The following is a 25,299-nucleotide window of genomic DNA, read 5'->3' on the forward strand; positions in this document are numbered from 1 at the left end:
CATTTACAGAAGGGGGGGAACGAGTTGTGCCAAAGCCAAAGCATGACGACGGCCTCTGATTTCAACACACACACACAGTCTAAATACAGGACGGTCCACTTCCATACACTTTGGACCACTGGAGAAAAAGAATGCTGCGGAACATGAGAATACTGCAACAACACGAGCTGCTCAGACAAGTTCCCTCTCCCTCTCTCAGAAACACACAGAACAAGGCCATGCTCTAGTGACAAAATACGCCAAAGCTTACACACAAACACATACGCACACACACCTTGAGCTTTACCGGCCGACAATGCCAAGGTGCAATAACTACACCGACAGGAACTGAAATTGGGGGAAAACGGACAATGCCATATGGCTCAGTCCTATCACATATCAGAGCTATACCGCATGATGGTAATCTTACGCATGACCTACTACCTTCCATTATAGGAAGAAAATAAGAGGTTCTGTCACAAACAGGGGTTCTATGAAACCAAACCAGGGTTCTATAAACCTGTACTTCACTAGATTGTGGATTTGTATGGTAGTGGACTACAAACATTTCCATGAGGTCAAGAAAAACCCATCCCAATTTCACAAACCGCTTCAAAGGCCTACTTAGTATCCTGTCATGTTGTGAACGTTCTTAAACAATCGTATGTATTGGTCCTATCGGTGATGACAACACACTGCTTAGCTAAGGCTAATGTTTGTTCAAGATGTGACAAAACAAAGGAAGATTTAGCGCCGTCTAAGACTGCCACTGTTAGTACACCATCCAGAGAAGAAGTTTCCATGTTTGTGTGAGAGCCGTTAGCCAATGACTACATTAAATAAACATTCCTGATTCCAAGTAGGCCTGATAGAGCAGCAGGGGAGTATACGCGGTATATTCATGATGCAAGAACAACAGAAGTTGCTTTATCAGGTATTCCACTGTACCTACAGAAGTTTTTTTTTCTAATTTTATACACCTATCAGGGCTTGACATTGGCACCTGCCAACAGGCCAAAAGCTTACAAAACTTGGCTGTGGCTAGTAGCACTTTCTGTCTCTCTAGCCACTTTGACGGGTAAATTATTCTTTGGTGTGACAAATCACAGTAGTTGCATCAATTGTTTGTATTTAAAATGAAATGCAATAATGTTCTAAAGAAAGCAGAACTCTATCTAGTAGAAAGGCTAAATGGCCAGGAAAATCACTAGCCAGCCACTAGGGCTGTAATGATGCACTCAACTCACGATTCGGTATTGAGATTTCTGACCTACGGTTCGATATGCACCATTTCATGACATTGCGATTTCTCGATCCGATACAATATCGTTACAGCCCTACTAGCCACAGTGGCTGGGGAGCAAATAAGTTCACCGTCAAGCCCTGACACCTACCGCATGCAGCCTCTACGGCCATCTGGGATGTGTCTGAAGGCCTGAGCTGCAGGTGAGGAGGTGCTCCTCCCCTGGACCTGGACCAGGCGCGCGTTTCTCAACAACACCATTGCTAACTAAGTAACGTCGTTGCAATGCAATTTCTCATTGGAAACCTTATAAATTGCTAAATGGTTAGCAGCGATGCTTTCGAGAAACGGGGTTCTGGTCAGTCCTGCGTCTGGCCTTGGACAGCTTATCCTCATCAGAGGGTAACCTAGGTCAACAAGAGTCAGGTGCCAACGCAATATCTGGGCAAATCAAATGTGTCTGTCATCCAGGTCTGTCAAAACAATGTGTTGTGATGGCCGTTTTTGAATGACAGCAGGCATGACAGCATACACAAAGTCTGATTCGCTGATGGATTTATTGCTGCTGTAGAAGTTCAACATTTGAATGCGTTGTGTGTCTGCTCATTCCGTTGTCCTCGCTGAAATGTTCAGAAATGTAACATTTCTGAACATTTTGCAGAGGACATCGGAATGAGCGGACACACAACGCATTTCAAGATGGCCCTGCACAAAGTCCATGAGATCTGTCAGCGGACTGAGCCAGAGTGAAACGACAGTGAGTGAGAGAAAAAGAGAAAGAGAGAGAGTTACAGCAATGGTTGCAGGGGAGGTTGTGTGCGGGGGATCCGAGGAGGAAGGTCAACAAATGGGATAGGATCCATATGGCAAGAAGCAGCTGCGGGTCGTCTGTCCTCAGCTCACACACAGGCAGCAGAGGAAAAGGGGGTCTGGGGAGGCAGGCTGGGGGATGTGAGGCGGGGTGGGGCGTGGTGTGCTTGGGGTACTGGAGGGTGGTGGGCTTGGTAGAGGAAACACTGGTAGTGCACATGAGCTCAGAGAGTGAGCTGTGACAAGCACTGCACACATGCACACGCAAACCCGGACATGCTTCCACACAAGAGATGATTGAGAATCCCCCACTCCAAAAAAAGTGGTCCAGGGCCCTTTGGATGGCTGCCAGGGTGTGCAGAACAAATGACTCAAGGTTCTGGAACATTCCAATGGAGCATTCAGCCCATGTCTTACAGAGGTTCCTGTTTGAGAGATATGATGGGGGGTGGGCTGCATGTATGTGATTGTGTGTGTAGCTGTGCAGAATTTCCAGCAAGGTCACAGATTAACGGTGATGCTGGGCTATACAGGCTTGAGGGAAGGGGAAGGGGTGGGCAATAAGAGCGTGTAGAGAGAGAGAGAGAGAAAAATAAAGAAAGTGTAGAGAGAATGAGACGGAGACAGGGGGAGAAAGAGAGAGCAATCGAGGGACTTGAAAGATAGGAAGGAAGAGAGAGACGGAGAGAGAGAGAGAGAGAGACAGAGAGACAGACAATACAACGAAGAGAAAACTCAGAGAGAGACAGACGCACGCATGAGAAACAGACAGGGAAAGATAGAATCGGACAAGAGAGAGACCGAGGGAGACAGAGAAGGACAGGCCAGGGACAAGAAGGAGGATGAGGAGTGATGGGGCAGACGGCCCTGCTTTGACCTACAAACCACATCTATCTAACCCACACCACATCACCATGATTTCCCCCGCTGTGGACGTTGGTTGGGGGATGATATAATGGCCAGCCAGACACAGTCTCACTGCAGTCTCACGCCCACCACATTCAACATATTTTATTACGAGGCAAGCTAAGCCATGACCACAAGACTGGTATGACTGGAGACAATGAAAACAAACAAGGTATGAGACTTAGGATGCTTGTGTGAATGTTGTCTGAATAAAAACACAACAAGGAAACACACGTTTTACAGGGTCCAATGAAGCACTCGGGGATACACAGACATGGTGTGTTATGTTGGGCAGAGTTCAATAGTCTTTAAAAGCAAAAGTATCAGGGGAAGCAAGTGAGTGTGATTCTCTTCCAGATTCTCTGATGCCATGAATTTGCACCCAAATAAGTAATTAAAGATGAATTGAAGACAAAACATGCTCACTTCTAAGACACAGACAACAGAATCAGTCGTGCATTCTGACACTCTTGACATTTAAGGATACAAATGCCATTTAAAGTTCAGCTTTAATGACACTGTGTCCTCCTCAAATGTTACTTCCAACAGAAAGAATTGTGTTAGCCATAGTTATCATCGAGGTCATCCCTATGTTCCCCGGGTCCTATGTTCCCCGCAACTGGGGGACTTAGGACCCTTTTTTCAAAAAAGGGTTCTATGTTCCCCTCTGCTTCCAAGTAGACTGCTGCCGAATGGCAAAGCGCAGGTTGTTGTTGCACCTCTGACAGGTTAGGTTTAGGGATGGTTTTGGTCAGGGCACAAATTTACAACTCAGAAACATTGCATTACTGACAGGTTAGGTTTAGGGATGGTTTTGGGAAGGGCACAATTTGAAAACTCTGAAACATACAATCCGAGGAACATAGAACCCTTATTTAGAAAAAGGGTCCTACAATGTATGTTCCCCGGTCCCATACAAAGATCAAGGAACATAGGACCCGGGGAACATAGGTACGCTCCCGTTATCATCAACAGGTCATCAACATGTATCCAACAGAAGTGGCATCTCTACAATGAAGAATCCATGTCTTCCAGACTTGACTCCTTGTTAAGCAACCAAACCACACTGCAATTCTGGATCTCAAACAGGGCTTATGATGTAAAAAATGACAGGCCCTAGGTCCCTCATTTACTACTAGAAATAGTTTGAGCAGCAAGCACAGAGTTGTCTGGAGGCCTAGCGCTCACTCGTGAATGAAATGGAAACGAGTCAACAAGTGGCATTCCAATGTGTCTTGCCAGAAACGGTGGTAGGCCATTGAGGTGAGAGTCATGCTGAAGGTATGCCTGCCTCACTGTGCAAGTTGGAGCAAGGGGAGAGGGTAGGCGAAAAAAACACTCCAACGCTTCCACTTGTACTTGTGGACTCTGGCATGTGGACACACAACAGCCACAGCACAGCCCCCCTCCCCTTCCCAAAAACGCCTACAAATTCATGCCTTCAAACCACTGCTTCACAGCAACATGTCTTCTTGACAGCGTCAAGCGTCACAAAACATGGAATATGAACACAATAAAGTAAACGCTTGAGAGAATTGGGATGATTTCCATTTTCAATTATAATTAAATGCTTTAGGACTGTTTTGGCTTGTTCATGTAGTACAAAAAGCAAATCTCAGTTAATGGTTTTCCAAATTTATTTTTAATCTCAAATAAGGAGTGGTTTTGAGCTCCACCTAGACATCAATCATCCATTATCTTTTGGCCTACAGTACACTTGAAAGGTATTGGGAGTGTCACAGAGAGGTGCCGAAGCCCTAATCTTCACTTCGCAGTGGATGCAATGCATGCAATGTCCACTCATTCGGATACAGATTTATTTTCCCAACAGACATACGTCTCCTTTGTGTGAATCCATTTTGTAAGTCACTTTGTGTATACTGGGTACCAGGTCTGCTACAAAGAAGGGTTAATGTAGCTGATAATGCTGGTGATGTCAAGCTTAGTGATTTAAGCTGAGTGTTACATGACTAATTTACTGCGGTTGACTTTCCCATCTCAGACAGTCCCCCATCAAGTAAAAGAGCTAGCACTAGTTGGCTAGCTAACTTTGCTACCCAGCAGTCAAATGAGCAAACACTTATGCGCAACAACAGACCGATGAGGTTTTTCAAACTGTTACATGTGTACCACCAAAACAGTTTTCAGCAAGCGATTAAGTGACTTGTCAACTCAATAAGGCATGCGATTGTCCGTCACACAATGACTGCCGTACTTTGCCATTCAGTAATATTTCTCACCTAGCTAGTTAGCAATTCTTAAAGGTTCGGACATGGATGTTATGCCAGCTCTATTCATTATTATTGCCAAGCATGATGACTTCCTCAATGCCGTCTTAAAATATATCGGCAAATGTTTATTGTGGCAGCAAAATATTTCATGAATAGGTTCAATGGCAGTGTCGGGCTTCTTAGCTAAATAATGACTAAGACAGAGGACCTAGCCAAGTAGACGCCATGTTGACCAAACCAAAATGGCTGCACGAGAGATTAGTTGACAGTCAGTTGGCTGCATTCGAGTTGGGTTTCTTGATTTAGACAATTACGTACTGTGCTAATAACGGGAACCTGACAAATCACCAAGGCAAAAGAGTTGTCTAGAAATCAGTGGTAAGATAAGAGTATCTCAATAACCTCAGCATTTCTCCACTCCTCTTAACTGCATGGATGACACAACGTCTAGCACAGGACTATGTAGTTGCGCTAGGTGCTAACATGGTTAGCATCAAGTTAACGGGCAGGGTATTTCACAAATGATAAATGACCATGTAAAATAGCTTGTGTATAAGAGTAAAACAAATGTGCAAGAGGAATAGCGTAAATACATTTTAGTCTCTGTGTGAAATAGAGCATTCAATCATTGCGTTAATTTGCTGAACGAGTTAGCTAGTGCGCTAACGTGTCAACAACCCAGTCAGCTAATGTTAGCTTGCTAGCTACCCAATGTGTGCTATTTGATACCTGAAGCTCGGCCCTCTCCACTTCCCAATGAGCCCTTTCCATCTCGAAACGGGCCCATTCGTGTTGAATATAATGTAAAATCCCGGGGATTGTATATTGCTGAGGCCGAGGCATCTCATCTTGTTGTTGCTGGACCATCATACCACCACCCCCTCCACCGAGTTGAGGATTAACGTTGTTATTCCCCTGCTGCTGGGCTTGCTGCTGTCTTGGGGCGGCCATTCCTACTCCTCCTCCGCCGGGGTGTTCATCCATTTTTCTAAACTGGAAAGTCTCAGTTGAAGTAACTGGACAATTTCACCCAGTACTTCGCGTCCCACTGAAACGGTCCTTGATAAGCGACACTACTAGAACCCTACACTGAGATGTCTCAGTGGGTGTTTATAGAGGCGGCGCTCTATTATGGATTTGATGTCAGCGCACGGATTTGCCGGCCGCCATTAGTGCGATCCTTGGATGAGAGTCTCCTCCTGGCTTACTCACTGCGGGGGTGAGGAAGAATTGGCCCGCACTGCATGATGGGACGTATTCACCCAGCCCTCGCTCAGTCAGTCATCCAAATACAGCAGCTGTGCGAGGGGCAAGCATGCGTGTGGCGTTGCGTTGCACTGCGCTCAATCCAAAGATGGTTTGGGCACAAACTTGTGACATAAAATGTGGCCCTCAAATATGTATAGTTGCTATGCAAGTGATTGTGAAGCTCAACAAGAGGCCCCCAACATAGAAAAGAACCCACTGTAGTTTAGTTGCCATAGAGAAAACAAATAGCCCCTAGGATAATACTAAATGTTTTATTAATGATAAAATATATTTGATCACATTAAAGAGTCATAATAAGATGTGCTTTATGTATTCTCCGCAACTAAGTTGAAGGCGTTTGTTGTTGGAATGAAAAATGTGACATTTAAAACAGCTGCACATTTAGTCTTAATTTCCCAGGTAAATTCATTCACTTGAACTCAATAGTGATAATCATCACAGTGAGTTTGGTTAATTGTCTAGTGCAGTTCTTTGATCGGCCTAGGCCTCCTATTTACTGTACAGCTTACCAATGTTTTGTTAACACTGTCTTTATACACAGATATGGGGTGCATGTGAAAGTCAGCTGACTCAGCAAGTCAAGTTAAAGATTTGCAGAAACTCTTGTGCTGTGCTCAGAGTTTGCTGTGCTGCTGATGAAGCATTTTACAGCCTCCCTTTTCCACAACAATTTAAGTATGGTGAACCTTGTCATTGTCAGCACATCAGATCAGATCCTATTTGCACTGCTTTGAATTTATATAGGAAAGATGAAATTATAACATCAAATGATAAAAAAAGAACGGAAGGAAAATCTGAATATTGCGAGTTTAATTAACATTCAGACAATAGAAGACACAGTGACTGTGTTAAACAAATGTCAATGGGTAGTTTGAGATACTGTTCATCAGAGGGAGTATATCTCATCTCTCTTCAGACCTCCCAAGCTACCATTTGAATGTATGTGACGAACGTGTTTCAAGTGATTTAAAAACTGAATATGAGGTTAATGAATGTTTAGACAATAGTTAGTGATTATGAGTATGACTGCTACACAAATGAATTACACTGTGTAATCTGACTCTAGATGGTTAAATCATACTTACAGAGCAGAAGCTTTCATGTCTCTATTGGAAACTTTGCTTCAGTGTCTACAACGCTAACATGTGGTGGCCCCCAAGGATCAATACTTGGCCCTGTTGTGTTTATTTATAAAGGCTTCCACTGGGCTAGAATTTGTAAAGCACGTTGGGTTGCCTTATTTTGTATGAAATAGGCTATATAAATAAACTTGACTCGATGGTTGTCTCTAATCTCTCCTCAGGTATTGCAATTCACCATTTGAATGCAGTGTTTCCCACAGAAATTTTGGAAACTATGGGGGCAGCCGGGATTTTTTTTTCCGGGGGGGGGGGGGGTCTTTTCACGCGGGCCTTGGGGGGTGGGGGGTGTATTCACGCAGTGTAAATGCAAAATGGCAAAACAATGAGTACAGTATGACATTGGCGCATGGAGAAACTATAGGCCTAGGCCTACATTTCAGCCATTTATATTTTGAGAAAGAAGGCTACATAACCTCTGCCGTGCCAATGAAGGCCTGTCACCTAACTCATTACAACTGTAAAACAAAGCCTGGGGAGTGTTAGTAAACTCATCCCAACTGTCCCTTCTCTGAAGGTTTTTTTTTTATTATTGCTCCCAAACCCAAGTTAACTACAACAACTTGACTAGGCTTTTGATCCCTCTGTCTTTCAAGCACTTGTGGTTTTCTCTATAGGATGTATTTACTCCAGGAGGAAAATGCGAAGGAAATCGTAATTCAAATCGTTTTTAACAAAAACGGAAATCGTAAAAAAAAATAAAAAATTTATTTTTTTATTTTTTTTATTTTTTTTACATTTTCGGAAACTATGGCGGCCAAATTTAAACTATGGCGGGCCGCCATAGTTTCCTCAATGTATGGGAAACACTGGAATGTATGTATGTAACAAAGATGCAGCATCTAGTGTTTTCAAAGCTTACAGTTAATAAATATGTAGGTACATGTTTAGACAATATTTATTAAGGACAATAGTCATGAGGTTGATGATTGCTACACATATGTATGTCAGTGTGTAATGTCTGAGGTGTTTCACGTCTCTCTCCAGGCCATCCCAACCGTCATCATGATTAAGTTCTTCCTGATGGTGAACAAACAGGGTCAGACTCGGCTCTCCAAGTACTACGATAACGTGGACATCAATAAACGGGCAGCCCTAGAGGCAGACGTGGTCAAGGGATGCCTCTCACGGCGCAAGGATGAGGTTCGGCACTTCTACGCATGTCTGATTATTTACTGTTTCCAAAAATATTGGGTTTCATGTGTAATATCAGGAAACCTGAGAAAATAGCCTTGCACAATTCCTCATCTTCAACCTCATCTTATAGCATAGAGGCACAGTAGCATCTTTACACTTTTGCTACTTTACACAAATTCACTTTAAACGAATTAACTTTGTTATGTTTTATCACAGGCCAAATATCTCTAACTTTTTGTGAATGCAGATAAAATGTTCCTTTGTTACTTTGCAGTGTTCGTTTGTGGAGTATAAAGATTATAAGCTGGTCTACAGGCAATATGCAGGCCTGTATATAGTGGTTGGCATCACAGACACGGAGGTAAGAGTCTGGGCCAAATGTCTTTCAGAGCCTAGCATGTTTTTTCTTCAGGAATGTTGTTGGACTTTATTGACGTCATTTGAAATTCAATGACCTAGATCAGGGTTTCCCAAACTTTCCCCCCTGTGCACCCCCTTGTACATTTCAATGTGATTCGCGCACCCCCTAAGCGAATGTGTTGGTGTGCTGATGGCCACTTAGGTATGGTTTCACTGCACAAATCATCACAAATTATGCAAAGCCATTTGTGGTAGCCTCATTTCCAATAGAATTGATGTTTCTTCAAGCACACAATTCACCATACAATTAAAAACGACTTCTTTTTCATTAATGCTGAATAAAACACACATATCCGCCATTGTCCAATTCAGCTCGTGCACCCCCTTGTAGCAGGCCACGCACCCCCAGGGGTGCACCCACCCCAGTTTGGGAAACCCTGACCTAGATGAATGTAAATCTTCAAACATTTGATCAAAACCATTTGCACACATTAATGAGCCATGGTCAATAGTTGGCCTACTGCAAAATCTATGATTCGATCATGTGAGATGGGTAACTCATACCCTTATGGCGAATAGAAGTTTAATATGATTATGTTGAAAAAGTCTTTGTTGTTGTTGTTGTTGTTTGTTTATACATGATAATGTAACGAATTCATTTATTTTCTGCTGTAGAATGAACTCTCTATTTATGAGCTGATGCACAACTTTGTTGAGGTCCTGGACAAATACTTCAGCCGTGTGGTAAGACTGGATATTCCATTAGTCAAATAATTTTTGTTAGTTACAAGCTTTACAAACTAAAGCAGAGATGTATGAAGTGGAAGTACTGTACTAATGTAATTACAACGATGCAATATGTAATTGGAACCATGCAATATCATACTACTTGTGTTGTCATTACATCCATAACAGTACTTCTACGTAATGCATCCGTTTAAAATTGGGTTAAGTAACACTGACTTTTTGTATCCCACAGAGTGAACTGGACGTATCCTTTCCTCCTCCACAAAGCTGGGTCATGGTGTTTGTCATGTTATCTATTAACTTGAACTTGCATACTGTGACACAGGGCCATCATCATGTTTGTTCTCACCGTTACCTAAACATGTAGTACAGATAAGCTCAGCTGAAATGAAGATAATTAACATAACTTCAGGGTAACCTCGGCTCTTGCATACATCAGGACAAACTGAGGACTGTTTGGTCACAGCAGCATTGCATAATGTTTAAACTTGGAACACACAAGTAATACGATTAGTCCAGTCTAGTGGTAACTGGTTATTAGTCTACTTTAAAGAGTTAATCATAACCCATACATGTGGTGTAACAGCAAAGTTTGTTACAGCATAAAAACACCAGTTTCCTATAAATATAGGCCTTGATGGGAAGTGGTGTTGTCCCTTAACTCGGCGGGCTCAGATCATGTTTAACCTGGATAAAGTGCATATCATCCTGGACGAGATGATCCTGAACGGCCACGTGGTGGAGACCAACAAGAGCAGAATTCTAGCGCCCCTGCTCGTCCTGGACAAGATGGCAGAGAGCTGAGACACCCCCCCCCCCCTCCTCACCTCAATATCTAACCTCAGTCCTATCCTTATGCTCGTGGCCTCACCTCAAGTTTCCCCGCTGTCAGACTAGCCAGAACAACTTTTGGGGTACTTTTCCCCGTTCAGTATTACGCTTGCAAACGAGGAAATGACCTTTGAATTGTGCTTTTGCGAGATATTGAATTAAACTCCTATCATCGACGACATCTTGCCTTGCCTCACGAGGCCACAAGGAAAAGGGGAGGATGGGAGGTTGGATATTGAGTTGAACCCCAAGGGTACAAGTCAAGGCACTCATGTCCTTTCCTGTGACCTCTGGTCTCATGACACAAGACGACATCATGTTAACCAATATCTTGCAAGAACACATTTCAAAAGGTCGTTCTCTCATTATCAATTGAGATGTTGAATGGGGGGAAAAGCCACACAAGTCTCATTGGTCGACAGCGGGGAAACCGTTTTCTTCTTCACGGAGGGCGGCAGTACAACACTGTGGCAAGAGCTCAGTAGAAAGTACCGGTAGTTTGACTCGTGCATCGAGAGAGAGAGGTTTCTCTTTAAGACGAGCGAGACATGACTGACAGTCATGTCATTCCATGCATGTTGTGACAGGACAGAGGTGGTCCTGCCATGGAGTAATGGGCCTTGGTATGACCAAGAACACTTTGTGTCGCTTTTCAAGAACTTTTTTTTCTGCCTACAACATGAGGCTTTTCACCGCTATCAGGAAAGACGAACAAAAGACTCACGCCAGCATAGCTGGTTAGGACATTCAAGCAACAAAAAGAAAAGTGGCATGACAACAGAAGTACTTTGCAAACATTTTTAATTATTTTTTTCCCATTTTTTTCTTTCTGAGCATACACATTTGAAAATATTTGTTTACTTCAAACTGCAACTTGAGTTAAATAAATGTTTATAATATACAAAGAAAATACAAGGGAAAGCATAGCTTGCTTTTTTGTCTTAAATGTGCCTTGCACACAGAACCAGTGTTTTTTTGTCTCTATAGCTTTATTGTAAAATTACACAAATGCACTCAGGGACTTTGATCCTTGTAGCTGGGCAATGGACAATCAAAACATACTCACACGTTAACAAAAGCAAAACAAATACGGAGGAGGAGGAAACGGAGGAGGGGAGGGGTGGAGTAAGCATGTGCATGATTGTATGCTGTAAAGATTAAGTAAAATGAAAGGAGAAAACAAAAATCCTAACAGTTCAAACAATGCAGGCACTAGTAAAACTTAAAACTTGTTACTTTGGGGGGAGGAGGTGGTTGCCGGGGAGGTGGAGGAATGCTGAAACATGGGAGTATCAGCTCTACTTAAGCAGGTGCCTTACAGCCACCCCTCTCACTTCAACCATCATTCAAACAGACCCAACTGAGTTGACAGAGGGCGATTAATAGGAGGAAAGAAAAAAAAAAATGCGGTCAGAACAGTGGCGGCAAAAAAACAGGGGAGAGAGGGAGGGAGGGGGGGGGGAGCCTTGGGGGCAGAAAAATAAAACTATGTTGAACTTTACACAGATGCTCACAGCCAGAGAATGAACCAACACAGCAGCGGAGGGGCGTGGCCAAGCCACCTGTCACTCAAGCCCTTCAGCAGCCCTGTGCCAGCGCAACAGCATGTGGGTGTGAGAGGAGCGAGCGCGTGCGCGCAAGAGAATGTGTTCGCGGCAACTGTGTTTGTGTGTATAACGCGTGTCTTTCTTTGTCACTGTGTCCTTACACTGTGTCCTATTGTATCAGTAGCTATTAGAGCCAAACATACAGCTGCTTTGTTTTTGTTTTTTTCTGTGATAAATTCATCTGGAACAATGAGGTAAGGAGGTGGGGTTGGGGATGGGTTTTTTTTGGTAGGGGAGCATTACATATCATTTTTCATGAAGTGTGTTTTGTGTACACGTGTCTCCTCCATGGGCTTCACAGCCCCTCTTGGATCAGTAGCTAGTAGAGTTGAACATGGATTTTTTTTTCTTTCTTCCCCGTGATGAGTTGATGTGGGACAACGAGGAGGGTGGTGGGTTTAAGGGGGACTGGTTATTGGTAAAGGGCGCATTAAATAACAACTTTTTCATCAGAGAGCGGCGCTGTTTCTTTTTATCCCATTTCCATTTTTTGTTTTGTTTGTTTGTTTGTTTGTTTGTTTTTCTGCGACAAAACACAACAGGCTTCACCAGCAAGGGGGCAAGTCAAGTCATGTGTTAAAGGGGGTTGGGGGTAGAGGTAAAGAGGAAGAGGGGGGAGGACGAGGGGGAGGGCAGGCCCCGAGCATGCTCAGTTGAGGTGGAAGCCCTTTTCCATGGTGGCGGCCAAGAGTCGTTCCCTCATGATGTCCTCTGAGGAGTACTCCGGCAGCTTCAGGTAGTGCACACACGTGTTAACGGAGGGGTAGCTGGCATCGGTGGCGTCCACCTGGGAAACACAAGGAACACATGGAGGAACGTGAGGAGCTGTGGAAACATCACAGGGAGGAAGGGTGCATTCGTTGCCCCACACTCGTTTTTAGGGTGGAAATGGGCAACTTGGACAGTTTTCCAGTTTCAAAGCTGATCACAGATTGTACTCACAGAGAACAAGCATATATACAAGGCTATATTTCCAGTTTTACGATAGAGCTTCAGAGACAATTTTCCAACAAAATGTTTACATTGCCCAGTAAGTGGCACATTTGTGGTAATGCAGAAATGGCATTGGATGTGCAAAGGCAAATGGAGCGGTGAGCCATAGGGTCACTATTTAATTAAGGAATGGACAAGTCCTGAAAGTGAACCCAATCAAAACTCAACTGAGGGGTGACATATTATAACGAACTCAAAGCCACTTTAACCAGTGAAATGTTTAGTAGCCAGATGCCACATCGGATCACTGAAAGTTAAAGGGGACGACAATAGAACTCATGACATGTAGGGCACATGACGTAATACAGCAATTCTATACGTTCCTCTTAACAGTATGTACCACCCTGTTGGAGAGAGATCAGTCATTAAGGGAAGTAATAAAAAGTGAGAAAGTCTTTTCATACAGACCTTGTGGACGATAGTGACATCAGTCAGAAAGGAAGTAATTATAAAAAGGGGAAAGAAGGTGTTTCCATACAGACCTTGCGGACGATAGTGAGGCGTGGGTGGAGGTTGGCGAGGCCGCCGGGGGGGAGGGTGGAGCAGCCGGTGGTGAACTGCAGGAAGGCCTTCCTCTCGTCCGACGACATCCCGCACAACACCCGCACGAAGCGCAAGAAGCCCGGGCTGCTCGAGGAGGTGGAGGAGAGAAGAGGAAGAGGGAGAGGAGGTGGAGGAGGAAGAGGAGAGGAAGGAAGAGGAGAGGAGAGGAGAAAAGAGGAGAGGAGAGGAACAGCAGATGAGAGGAGAGGAGAGTAGGGGAAGAGCAGAAGAAAAGGAAAGAGAAGAGGAGAGGAAGGGAAGAGCAGAGGAGGGGAAGAGGAGAGGAAGGGAAGAAGAGAGAAAGGGAAGAGTAGAGAAGGGGAGAGGAAGAGAAGGCACGATTAAGTCCCAATTGCCTGAGGCTACAGTTGACTTTTGAAGCTCTGCCGTTTCCAATAAACTCAGATACTGCACAGTGTGTGTGTGTGTGTGTGTGTGTGTGTGTGTGTGTGTGTGTGTGTGTGTGTGTGTGTGTGTGTGTGTGTGTGTGTGTGTGTGTGTGTGTAGGGGGGATGCCTCAAAACTGAATGTCATGAATTCCGCATGATAACACATGGCGGTCTCATGAAAATCATGCCCCCGAACCAGCATAATGATCACTTACGCTGAACTACTCTTCTCTCAAGCCATTATTAAACCAGCCACATATGTATTTTGGAAAACATGACACATGTTCATCATTTGAAACAAATTAAAAACGGGGTCATCTTAAGGGCAGTGCAAATTTCATGGGTTGTAACCACCTCTTGCACTTCAACTTGAACGTTAAGTGGATGAATTTCATACATACTAGACGAGTGTTCTTCTATGACGTATCATAATTGTATATTTCAGGTATTATAATTATGAAAGTTCAGTTACAAAAGGTATGTCAGTCCTTAGACAAGAAACATTTCCCTTTCACATTATATAATAATAATAATAATAATAACAATAATAATAATAATAATAATAATAATATATAAATAATATGATAAATACATTTTTAGAAGTTGTGTGTACCTGTCTCTGGTGTAGCCCAATTTGGGTTCTGTGTAGTTGAGCACGTCGTCGGATGTCCAGGATGGAGACTGGTTCCCGCAGAGGATCATCTGCACCTCCTTATGACTGAAAGAGCTCAGCTTCTCCATGGGGAAGACCCTGTTAAAGCCCTCTGTGGACGCACACCAGACAGGACAGGTCAGGTCAGAACACACATTATTGTTAAAGCCAGAGCTCTAAATTAGCACCAGCCAACCAGCAAAATGCTGGTGAAATTTCAGTTTGGCTGGTAGAAAAGTCTTACTAGTAGCCACTTTGACCCATTAGTGAGTGTGTGTTTGGATAGAATGATTACGGCTGGTAATGAAAAAAGATAATTTAGGGCCCTGGTTAAAGCCCTCTGTAGACAGACAACAGACAGGACAGAACTACACATTATTGGTCAATATGCTCATTCAATAAGCACATCAGTGACAGAGGTGCTGGACCAAACAAGATAACTCAAAGAGAAAAAAAACAAATATCGTTCATACTCCCGTCTTTACAGCCATTATAACTAACCATTCCATGTAAAGATGTGCTTGATTTGTAATGCAACGTTGTGTGTCCGTGCATGCTATGACTTCTGTCAGTCTCACCTCTAAATGCCTCCATCTGCTTCTGGATGCCCTGGTGCATGCAGAAGTCAAACATCAGCTCTACATACTCCTCTGCGTTCTCCATGGTCACCATCTGCAGAAGAATTCAAAACAATTAAAAATACACATACATCCTCATGTTCCTTAGACTCGCTTATGCTAAGTCAAAGTTAATAACCTCACGCATACATCCATGTCACAACTTCATAATTTATGTCGAGCAGTATTGTTTGGTAATCTAAATTGCCCAGATGATTGACTAAAAGCCTAAATGTCATGTCGAATTTACCAAAACCTCATTACAAGGATGACTGATTTGTGTATGTGTGGTTTGTTTTGACCATCAAGATCTGAGATTAGTGTTATTAAGTTGAGCTTGTCTGTCCACATACCTCATCCTCTCCGTTGGGTTTGAGGTCCACAGCTGCGAAGCCGTGCACTTTGGACGAGGGACAGAACTGGAAATTCAACCTGTCAGGAAACACCACCAGACCACAGAATGAGGAAAACCTTCTCACGCCTGCTCTTTGGTGTAATGTTACAAACGCAAGTCTGAGGTCATTGGCCTACTACACGTACAAATGCGGGACCGACAAAAGAAACCATAAATGGGCTTTGGAAAGAGATCTGGCATCAAATACTATCTGGTGTCAGTGTCCTGTATCTGCTTGCACACCAGGACAAATAGCAGATGCAGAAAGGTCATGAATACATAATGTTTATGAGTTAAGCATCGCAGAGGGACCAAAGCTGGTGGATGTTGAGTACATTAATATTAGGTACATGTCAGGGCTTGACATTAACTTTTTCACCCACCGGCCACTGCGGCTAGAGGTTTTCCCAAGTCACTAGCCATTCAGGTATTCCACTAGCCACATATATATTTTTTTTCTTTCTTTATTATAAGTGTACGTCTGACCTAAAAAGATGAGGTGCTAAAGCAAGATAAGTGTACAGCTTTCTACATGGAAGTATATCAAGCAAACAGAAACTAAGTTACTGGGCTTTTTCTTGAACTTAAATGCAAACAATTGATGCACAAGGGGAAAACAACAGAATATAGGCTACTATGATGCGTATGTCATACCAAAGAATAAATTGCCAGCCAAATTGGATAATAACACTGAAAGTATTACTAGCCACAGCCAAGTTTTACCAGCATTTGGCCGGTTGGCAGGTGCCAGTGTCAAGCCCTGGTACATGTATAAAGTATGCATACTATGGTCAATTCCACTCAACATGTATGAAATATATGTGTTATCCTCAAAACAACTCTTAAAACCCAGCTCTATGCATAATGTAACCCCTGGGCTGACTGCTTTTTCAAAATAAAGCTTGAGATGGCGTGGAACAGTAACAGAAATCAGCAAGAACAAGTTCAAACGCAAACCATGACAAGCTTACTGAGCCATCTACCGCATTGGCCCGAATATGCAGTAAGCCTGGTATTTTGCTCTAAAAATTAGCCATTTAAAAAGGGGCACTGACTGATATTTAGAGTTGTCTCGTAATGGGGCCAATATGACAAACTCAGAGCAGAGGTCCCCTCTCTCTCGCTCTCTCCCCCTCGCTCTCCTCACCCTAGGTCCTCCACGCTGAGCGGCGGCCCGGAGCCCATGGGGTTCTTGAGCATGAGCTCCTGCATCTTGGTGTTCTTCTCGTCCTCACTCATGGTCTTGCTGCTGAGGATCTGCCGGCGCTTGAGAGCCAGCTCCTTGACCTCGCGCAGGAAGCGCGCCCGGTGCGGGTTGACCAGCTCAAAGTCCTCCCAGGTCAGCAGGCCGTGGTACCAGGCGGGCGGCTTGGGCTTGGGCGGGTCCAGGATGAACTCGCACTTGGAGTCCTCGTCGAAGCTGCCCACCGAGTAGCAGTCGGGCCCCTCCTCCGTCGACGTCTCCGACTGGATGTCGGAGGACAGGAAGTGGCGCTCGCTGAGCGTGGAGTCGATGGTGGTGGTGGTGGTGCTGGTGCTCAGGCCGCCGCCACCCCCGGTGCTGCGCTGCGACTGGTACAGCAGCTTGCTCATGTTGCTCTTGATGTCACCGCGGCACAGCAGCTTGAAGAAGGGCTGTGAGATGGGCAGGTCCACCAGCCGGTTGTCCTGGATGCACTTGGCCAGGAAGATGCCCAGGAAGAGGAAGAGCTTGCTGATGCGCTCCAGGTCCTCGCTGTCCTGCGGGAAGGGCGCGGGGAACAGGCCGCACGAGCGCTGCACGTAGTAGCCGGGTGGCTTCAGCCCTCCGCCCAGGTCCACCTGCAGAACAGCAGAAGGGTCATGCGGTCAGGGCATGAGGTTTAGACAAAATAGTGATGTTGAAACTTAGTCTTTTTTTTAGGGCCATCTGAGGTAATTAACTGGGGCTCTGACCGCTACCCCAGAAGGCCCATATTTGACACTCCGCAGGGCAACTTCCCTTCCCTACCCTACAGGGCCTAAAATGACAACTCCACAACCTCCTGTACCAATCCACCTTCAGTGTCAAAGGGTCAGGACATGATTTTCAATAGAGGGCTCTAAACATTTCTGCTATACAGGTCAGACTATGGGATGTATAAAGCTGAATAACTGTCATTGGCCTCACACAACACTTTCTTCTAAATATTATTTAGCTAAACTGAGGCCATTGAAGTTTGACATCGGTAATTGCAGCAGGTTATTAGACTTCCCACAATCCACACACTTTGTTTTAAGCTATTCTAAATAAAAAGAAGGGGCCGAGATCCTATATGTGAACTAGCAACTCATTGGAAGAGTGCATCCTCTTCCTATCCGCTTAGTTTATTTTTAACAAGTGCCAAAACTTAAGTATTTGGATGAAAGCGTTGTGTATGCATGTAGGCAACCAGTTTCTTTTCAGCTCAACCGATAACCCTTGGACCCCAGCAAAGACTTTCCAGCGTGGGTTCAGGATAAGTGCAACCTAATGCCCGAGGTAATCAGGGCTTTGCAAGTTTTCCTTTTGAAGACGTTCTAAAAAAGAAAATGGTAAGCAATTCATTTAATTCCTTCATTAAAGCCTGCTATTATTTTGGTCTTTGTGAGAATGTGCCCTCTAGGGTTGAGAAGGCCAAACAAATTTAAAAGTGATGTGGCTAACTAGGAGCACAGCTTTGCGACCTTACTTGTTTGAAATTTGAGAGCAATAGTTAAGGCAAAACCAACATTCATTTCCAGTCTATACTGGATTAAAATAAGATAAGACAAGATAAGTCTTTATTGTGGATTGTGCCTTTATTGTTTATTGTGAGATCCAAGTTCTCAAAAGGCTAAACCAACCCTTGTATCCCTTACTTTTGTGTTATACAAGCAATTTATTTTTTGAACCAACAACCTTTGACAAATTGTCACTCGGATAAATCCACCTCTTCATGAATGTTGTTTTTCTTCGTAGTGGCAAAGAGGGCTTGTGAGGACATGGGATTTTGAAGCTATGATCTTAAGTCAAAAATGCATGTAAACAAGCCGTGTCTCTGCTATGTGCTACTATGCCTACTGTAATCATCCTCTCTGCTGTGGTCTCATTACTCTGCCTCAAAGCCTCTCCCCCTCTTCCATGCTTGTAATTACTGAAGCATGGAGCTGGTGGAGCCAGTGCTCTGTGTGTGTGTGTGTGTGTGTGTGTGTGTGTGTGTGTGTGTGTGTGTGTGTGTGTGTGTGTGTGTGTGTGTGTGTGTGTGTGTGTGTGTGTGTGTGTGTGTGTGTGTGTGTGTGTGTGTGTGTGTGTGTGTGAGTGTGTGTATATGATTTTAATGCAGTATACAGTACTTGCAAGGCCCATGTCCTGAATAAAGTAGACCATTAGAAAAGGCCTCTGTGAGTATTGTAAAGGTCTGGTCATGTTTTGGTCATTTCGTTGTTGGTGATAAAACGAAAAAATAAAACAAAATAAAACAAAAACATTTCTTTACTGACCGGTTAGGGTTAGGGATTGTTTTTGTCTGCACACAGTTTAGAATTCTCTAGTTATGTTCCAATGGAAGCCAAAGGAAGGTCTTCACAGATAAGTAATAAACCACCAAGTGAGTGAGTGTGCGCATGAGTCTGAGGGTTCTTTCCAATCTCCGAACTCCTTTCCTCCCCAAGTTCTTGTGGCCTCGTGATCACAAGACGTTGACAACAGAGGTTTATTTCAATATCTTGCAAAAGCGCAATTGAAATGTAAGCGCAATCGTCAATCGGGATGTCGAATGGGTAAAAGTCCTAGGTTGATCGCAGGGAAACTTTATTGGTTAAAGCTTGGAAGTGGGGCATCTCGTAAAGCGTGAGGCCACAAACACGAGTCAAGGGCACGAGTCCGGATGTTGGAAAGAACCGTGAGTGTGTAATACTCGCCTGGCGCGACTCGTCGTCAGGGAAGTCGTCGTCGCAGAGCCAGATGCCCAGGGAGGTGCGCTGGAACTCAGCCGCCACAAGGGCATAGAACTCCAGCGTGGGGCCCAGACCTGTGCCCTCCTCGCCCTGGAACTCCACCTGAGCGGAAACAGAAGAGAAGAGAAGTTTTTATTTTTTAAAAAGGGTTTGTGTTAGAGCTGAATGAACACATTCTAATGCAAAATGAGCGTCCTCGCGTTTAAATGCAACTTATTTCATGTTTTAATGTGCATCCTTTTCCAAAATGGGCTTAGGCTAAAATGGGTTAAAAGCTAAAACAATAAAACTACTGGCACCCAAGGACAAGGGAAAATTCTTGGGGTTATAAAATGATAACATTCGCGTTCCCCGCCATCCCACCATTGTATTTACTCCACTTCCTCCCTCTACTTAAGCCAGGGTTCCCACTCCATGTCAGACATAAAATTCCATAACTTTTCCATGACACCGCTGAATTTCCATGATATTCCAGCAATTCCATGCCCAGTGGGGGAACCCTGTTCAGCACTCTCCTGCTTCTCACCTCCAGGACAGACTTCCTGTCGGCGTGGATCTGCATGACGCTCTCGGCCCACTCCATCATGCTCTCGCCGCGTGGCACCTTGACGCGCTCGTGCTTCAGCCGGCCCACGCGGAACTCCCCGGGGTCGTCCCTGCGCACTGTGGTGGAGGGCCGCGTTCGCTCCATGGTGGCCTCCCGGCGGTTCTGTAGCCACACGATGGCCCTGTGCAAGCAAAACCCACACATGGTTATCAATCATCTCATCATGCCGCATAAATTATCACACCATGCTGTCCATCCGGTCCTATCTAGTCCACGACAATAGACAAACACACCTACTGGCAGTAAAATGTATATTTTTGCGCCTGCCAAGTTGATCAACTATTGCATTGTTGGAGGTCCGACACAAAAGGACGAAAAATCTGTCCTCTAATCACAGAGTAAGCCCTCCCCCACCCACACTTTCTATTTGTTATAGAAAAACACAACATTTCATATATATTATAATATAATATAACTGTCCCCAATTCTGTGCTAAATGAATACAATTCTAAGTGAAGGTGAAATGGCAAAACCAGTTCTGCCAACACGCACCTTGAGGCACCGAATGCTGTGCAAGTAAAGTACAGTTGCCGGGTCTCGAAAGGGATGAGGAAAGGACACTTGCTGGTTAATTGCTCACACCAGTCAGGAAGGGCTCCACTCGCCAGGGCCAGTGGCTCCTGTGGACCACACAACACACAACAGTGCAAAAGTTAGCATAACGAGGTGTGAACCTTTACCAGCCAGGAGAGGTTTATTTGGAACCAAATCATACATTTACTTTTCTCTAAGAACATAAAATAATAAATCATTCATTCATCTAAATTCAGCAGCCAACACCCCAGGTCTGAAATCTATCAGCCACGATCATATCATATATCGCGCGCGCGCGCGCACGCGCACGCGCACGCACACACACACGCACACACACACGCAACAAAGCTCTTGTAAAGCATGTGTCCCCAGACAGAGCAGGTATGTCACTACTGGATGTTTCTGGGTGCATCTCCACTCTCCTTAGACACATTCCAGAGTTAATCCCATCAGCCTCGTGGGCAACACCAGAAGGCCCCGTGTTACCGTACGAGTACCACATTACATACCTCTATCTGCTGGAGGATCTTTGTAGTGACTTTTTTGCTGGTGAATTCTTCAGGCGAAGCATGAAACTGAAGGTCTTCAAGGTACTCTGAGGTGGAACGGGGACAAGAAGAAGAACAAGAAAAATATTCAACATTTGAATTTGAATGCCAAACAGCATTAACAAGAAAAAAAGCTAAACCACATAACAAAAAGAAAGCAGTAGCACCACCTAGAGGTCTCGCACAGAAATGACTATGGAGTGCAACAAACTGACTAGGTTGAGGCAAAGTCCTGATCATAACTATGTTTGTAACTGTACTCTTGAGTGAATGTTGTGTCAATGAATTGATCAGTACAGTACGTAAGTCTGTGTGTGTGTGTGTGTGTGTGTGTGTGTGTGTGTGTGTGTGTGTGTGTGTGTGTGTGTGTGTGTGTGTGTGTGTGTGTGTGTGTGTGTGTGTGTGTGTGTGTGTGTGTGCATGAGAGGAAATCCAACTCCTGTTCATTGCTGTTGCTTGCAACCTCTTGCCTCAGTGTCACCCCACCTCTGTGGGAACGACAATTAAGTTTTCTCCATTGTCAACCTAGGCAGCACAACTTTTGGGGGACTTTCCTCTCCATTTTACATAATGATCGCAAATGAGTCCACAAGCATCAGTTGATTGTGCACCACGAGTCCGAGTGTGGCAACGTGCATGCTGTACCTTCGTGTATGTTGCGTGCTACGTGGCGTCCGATGATGTAGAGAATGCGGAGCAGCTGCAGCACGTCCTCCACGCCGCAGGCACTCTGCGAGGTGCCGGCCTTGGCCTGCGGGAGCTCCCTCTCCCGTGCCGCGGTCAGGATCTCGCAGCTCTGAAGTGCAGCCAGAGCAGACTGCCAGCCCGAAAAACGGCAGCCACGCTCACAAAGGTCCTATACATGCATCACAACACGCCCAGACACATGCAGATACAGCACACACAGCATAGGAGAAGGGAGGAGAAGGAGCAGGAGAGGAGAGGGAATGTCTTTAGAGAACAAGATGCACCTCAAACAGTCTCCCAATCAACTCATTTCCCCTATTTAATATAAAGACCCCCGTGAGCTAAATAAAATCCTAGCTACTAAAAAAAGAGCTACAAAGTATGTATGTATATGTACCATTCACTAGCAACTCACACTCTCCAGTGATGCACCACACACACAGTAACGTAAGTAACAAGTAAAGTCACACAGACACATCTACACACAAAAAGCACAGGCACTCAATTACGGCTTCTTATGTACAGTAGTTACTATTACACTGTGTGACTGCATGGCAGATATCCATCAATTAAAACAGAAAGGATGCTGATATGAAAAAGATACATAAAAAGGAACACAACATATAACAAATAACCAAAAGTTAAAATGAGATTTGATTTAAAAAAAGATCATCCAAAAGCAAAGTTTTGATTGCACATGAAAAAAAGAACTGTCTGACACGTGCTTACACAACTGACAGCAAGCCAAAAAAAAAAAAAAAAAGACAAGACAAAAATATATAAATTTGGTTTAACAAAATAAAAGAAATTAAATTAATTGTAAAATCATAAATAACAATGAATAAATGCACATCTGACGCGGTCGCTATACCTTGTATGCAGCTATGAGCTGAGAACAATTTCTGTTTTTCCTAATACTCTTATTAGTTCCGGTTAATTTCCAGTGGCGCAGGAAAGAGGAGTCTGCGTTCTTCTGCATGTAGGTTATCAAGTCATTCTTTGGTAACTCATCAGTGCCAAGGTACTGTTCCACATGCTCTAAAGACCAGCAACCCTACAACAGGAAGAACCAAATGTTGGTCTTTCCTGATTGTAAAGCCTTTTTCAAAACGCAAACACACATGCATTACAAGTGACTTGCTTTTGTGTTTCAATCTTTTTTTTAGTTACATTCTCTCTTTGGTTGTTAAGAAAGGCCCATGCAGTTACAGAATGCAAGTAACACAAGGCCCTAAGGCGTGCTAAAGGAATTGCTTTTTTTTGTTATAAAATGACTTCCTGACTTAATGGGTTAAGGTTTGTGAGTATTGGACAAATTACTGAAAAGCACAATTTACAGACTTTTACAGAGACAGCCAGAGAACATTTTACAGTTAACACTGAATAGCCTGGGTGGGTGAGTGGGTGAGTGAGTTACTGAAAGAGAGGGGGAACAGTGATTTGATGTGGAACGTACCATCTTTCCTTTGTCCTTCTCCTTGTCGGAGTCCTTCATTTCTCTGTACATTATCCTAAAAAAAGACAAAATAGAATATGTTAAACATGGCTCCAGGTGATTTGTGACAGAACTAGCTTATTAACAAAACTAGTTATTAAAAAGGTGTTACATGTAATCAGCTGTACAGAGCTGTAACACCAATATCACAACTGCAGTGTTGATCCCCCTCTAGGGGCAAAAGGCGAAAGAGCAGCTGGTAAGTTTTAGAACAATGTATGAGAAATTCATTTATTTATAGGCGTTTTCTTTATCTCCAGTTATCTGTCAGAACCGTTAGGATTGCTTGTTACACATTTCAAAACACATTCACAGTCATCGATTGTGAGAAATTATTTACCACAGTGACAAAGAATTTCAATGATTATCCAGTCTCAAACTGTCAAATGTCTTATTTCAGGAGACCAAAATAAAGGCTAAAATAAATAAAGGCTGTAGAGACAAAACAGTGATGAGGTCAAGAGGGCGTTGGAAGGCTCATCAAGGGCTTCTCAAAGGTTGAGAACCACTGGTATAAAAAGAGAGGGGTTGCTAGCGGATGAGGAGTGAGTGCCTTACGTGTAGGTGGGCTCCCAGATGCGGCGCAGCTTGTCAGACTTGATGCTGCCGCCGCAGGAGAGTTGCAGCAGCTTTTGGACGTAGTAGAAGATGGTGGACTTGTAGTTGGAGAGGGGCAGCTCCACCTCCCGCGTACTGCCCAGGCCGGCCACCTTCAGGATGAGGGCCAGCCGTGGGGACGGGGCGCACTCCACCTCCTCCTGCACCTCCGATCGGGGCGTACCTGGAGAATACACAAAACGAAAAAAATACTTTTGTAGCAAATTGTAGTAAATTACTTTTGTAGCATGGTCCTATAATCATTAGTAAGTGTAGAAATTACTGTAGCAACATGTAACTGTATCAACATGTAACATTCACCAAGCATGAAAAGAGTAAAGAGTGGAAGACACAAAATAGGTCCGGTTCGTTTTTGTTTAGAGCCTTGAACTTAAGGTTGTACTCACATTAGCCTACTGATAGATAGAAACATGACAAAGTGGAAAGGCAGTAAAAACTAGTTTCAATTTAAAACTACAGAACCGTGACATCTTTTATCCAAAGCAAGTAAAAACTGTATGTGGGAAAAAAATCTTTTTTTAGTTCTGAAACAGTAAACCTCCAGTATGGGCTCTGGCTCAGTGCACTACGAGGGGCCTGACCTGGAGGGGGGATTTCCAGGTCGGTGGTCTGCTGGACGTTGGTGCGTCCAGGCCGCGGGTCGAAGGCAGGCACCAGGGCCGAGAACTGGCGCTTCAGCACAAAGTCGTCGTCCCACGTCCTGCGCCTGCCACCTTTGGTTTCATACTCTTCCTCCTCCTGTTCACACCAGGAACACAACAGAGAACATCACAAACACACAAAGCTTGGCACACTTGGGTCATGCAACCATGAAGAATGGTACCCAGTAAATATAATGCAAAATGCTTTAAATGTTTTAGATAAAGACCTTGTTCTTCAGGTGTCTTCAGGTTATCAATATTAAAACGAAAAACTTCTGAAGTGAAACATTTCCTATGTAGAGTACTTGCGTGATTGAAACAGACGAAGTAATTTCTGATGAATTATTACTTCATCATCATCATCATCATCATCGTCATTGTCATTA

At 44.1% G+C, this 25,299-nt stretch overlaps 3 protein-coding genes across 4 annotated transcripts in view; 1 reads left to right on the forward strand and 2 right to left on the reverse strand.

The window, feature by feature from the left end:
• The window catches only part of strn3 (striatin, calmodulin binding protein 3), a 38,149-nt gene extending 31,535 nt beyond the window's left edge, over positions 1 to 6,614 (reverse strand). Inside the window, exon 1 of the mRNA XM_063183733.1 lies at positions 5,899 to 6,614. Within this exon, the coding sequence (XP_063039803.1) occupies positions 5,899 to 6,153 (255 nt within the window). The 5' untranslated portion in view covers positions 6,154 to 6,614. The remainder of the gene's footprint in view (positions 1 to 5,898) is intronic.
• The window catches only part of ap4s1 (adaptor related protein complex 4 subunit sigma 1), a 12,283-nt gene extending 450 nt beyond the window's left edge, over positions 1 to 11,833 (forward strand). The window contains exons 1-6 of one of the 2 annotated variants that reach the window (XM_063183735.1): positions 1 to 4,799; positions 8,565 to 8,720; positions 8,989 to 9,075; positions 9,750 to 9,818; positions 10,054 to 10,065; positions 10,497 to 11,833. The exon at positions 1 to 4,799 is cut by the window's left edge and continues 450 nt beyond it. In XM_063183735.1, the coding sequence (XP_063039805.1) occupies positions 8,583 to 8,720; positions 8,989 to 9,075; positions 9,750 to 9,818; positions 10,054 to 10,065; positions 10,497 to 10,625 (435 nt within the window). In that variant the 5' untranslated portion in view covers positions 1 to 4,799; positions 8,565 to 8,582 and the 3' untranslated portion in view covers positions 10,626 to 11,833. Of the gene's footprint in view, positions 5,548 to 8,564; positions 8,721 to 8,988; positions 9,076 to 9,749; positions 9,819 to 10,053; positions 10,066 to 10,496 lie in introns of both variants that reach the window. The other variant, XM_063183734.1, reaches the window with a different exon arrangement.
• Positions 11,437 to 25,299, reverse strand: part of hectd1 (HECT domain containing 1) — a 64,512-nt gene continuing 50,649 nt past the window's right edge. Inside the window, exons 27-41 of the mRNA XM_063183736.1 lie at positions 24,854 to 25,010; positions 24,213 to 24,435; positions 23,616 to 23,670; positions 23,031 to 23,213; positions 22,118 to 22,328; positions 21,434 to 21,519; positions 20,883 to 21,010; positions 20,310 to 20,511; positions 19,748 to 19,885; positions 16,995 to 17,668; positions 15,807 to 15,885; positions 15,415 to 15,508; positions 14,798 to 14,948; positions 13,735 to 13,879; positions 11,437 to 13,046 (exon numbers count right to left, since the gene is read on the reverse strand). Of these exons, the coding sequence (XP_063039806.1) occupies positions 12,909 to 13,046; positions 13,735 to 13,879; positions 14,798 to 14,948; positions 15,415 to 15,508; positions 15,807 to 15,885; positions 16,995 to 17,668; positions 19,748 to 19,885; positions 20,310 to 20,511; positions 20,883 to 21,010; positions 21,434 to 21,519; positions 22,118 to 22,328; positions 23,031 to 23,213; positions 23,616 to 23,670; positions 24,213 to 24,435; positions 24,854 to 25,010 (2,664 nt within the window). The 3' untranslated portion in view covers positions 11,437 to 12,908. The remainder of the gene's footprint in view (positions 13,047 to 13,734; positions 13,880 to 14,797; positions 14,949 to 15,414; positions 15,509 to 15,806; positions 15,886 to 16,994; positions 17,669 to 19,747; positions 19,886 to 20,309; positions 20,512 to 20,882; positions 21,011 to 21,433; positions 21,520 to 22,117; positions 22,329 to 23,030; positions 23,214 to 23,615; positions 23,671 to 24,212; positions 24,436 to 24,853; positions 25,011 to 25,299) is intronic.

Source organism: Engraulis encrasicolus, chromosome 19 (assembly GCF_034702125.1).
Source record: "Engraulis encrasicolus isolate BLACKSEA-1 chromosome 19, IST_EnEncr_1.0, whole genome shotgun sequence".
Lineage (NCBI taxonomy): Eukaryota > Metazoa > Chordata > Actinopteri > Clupeiformes > Engraulidae > Engraulis > Engraulis encrasicolus.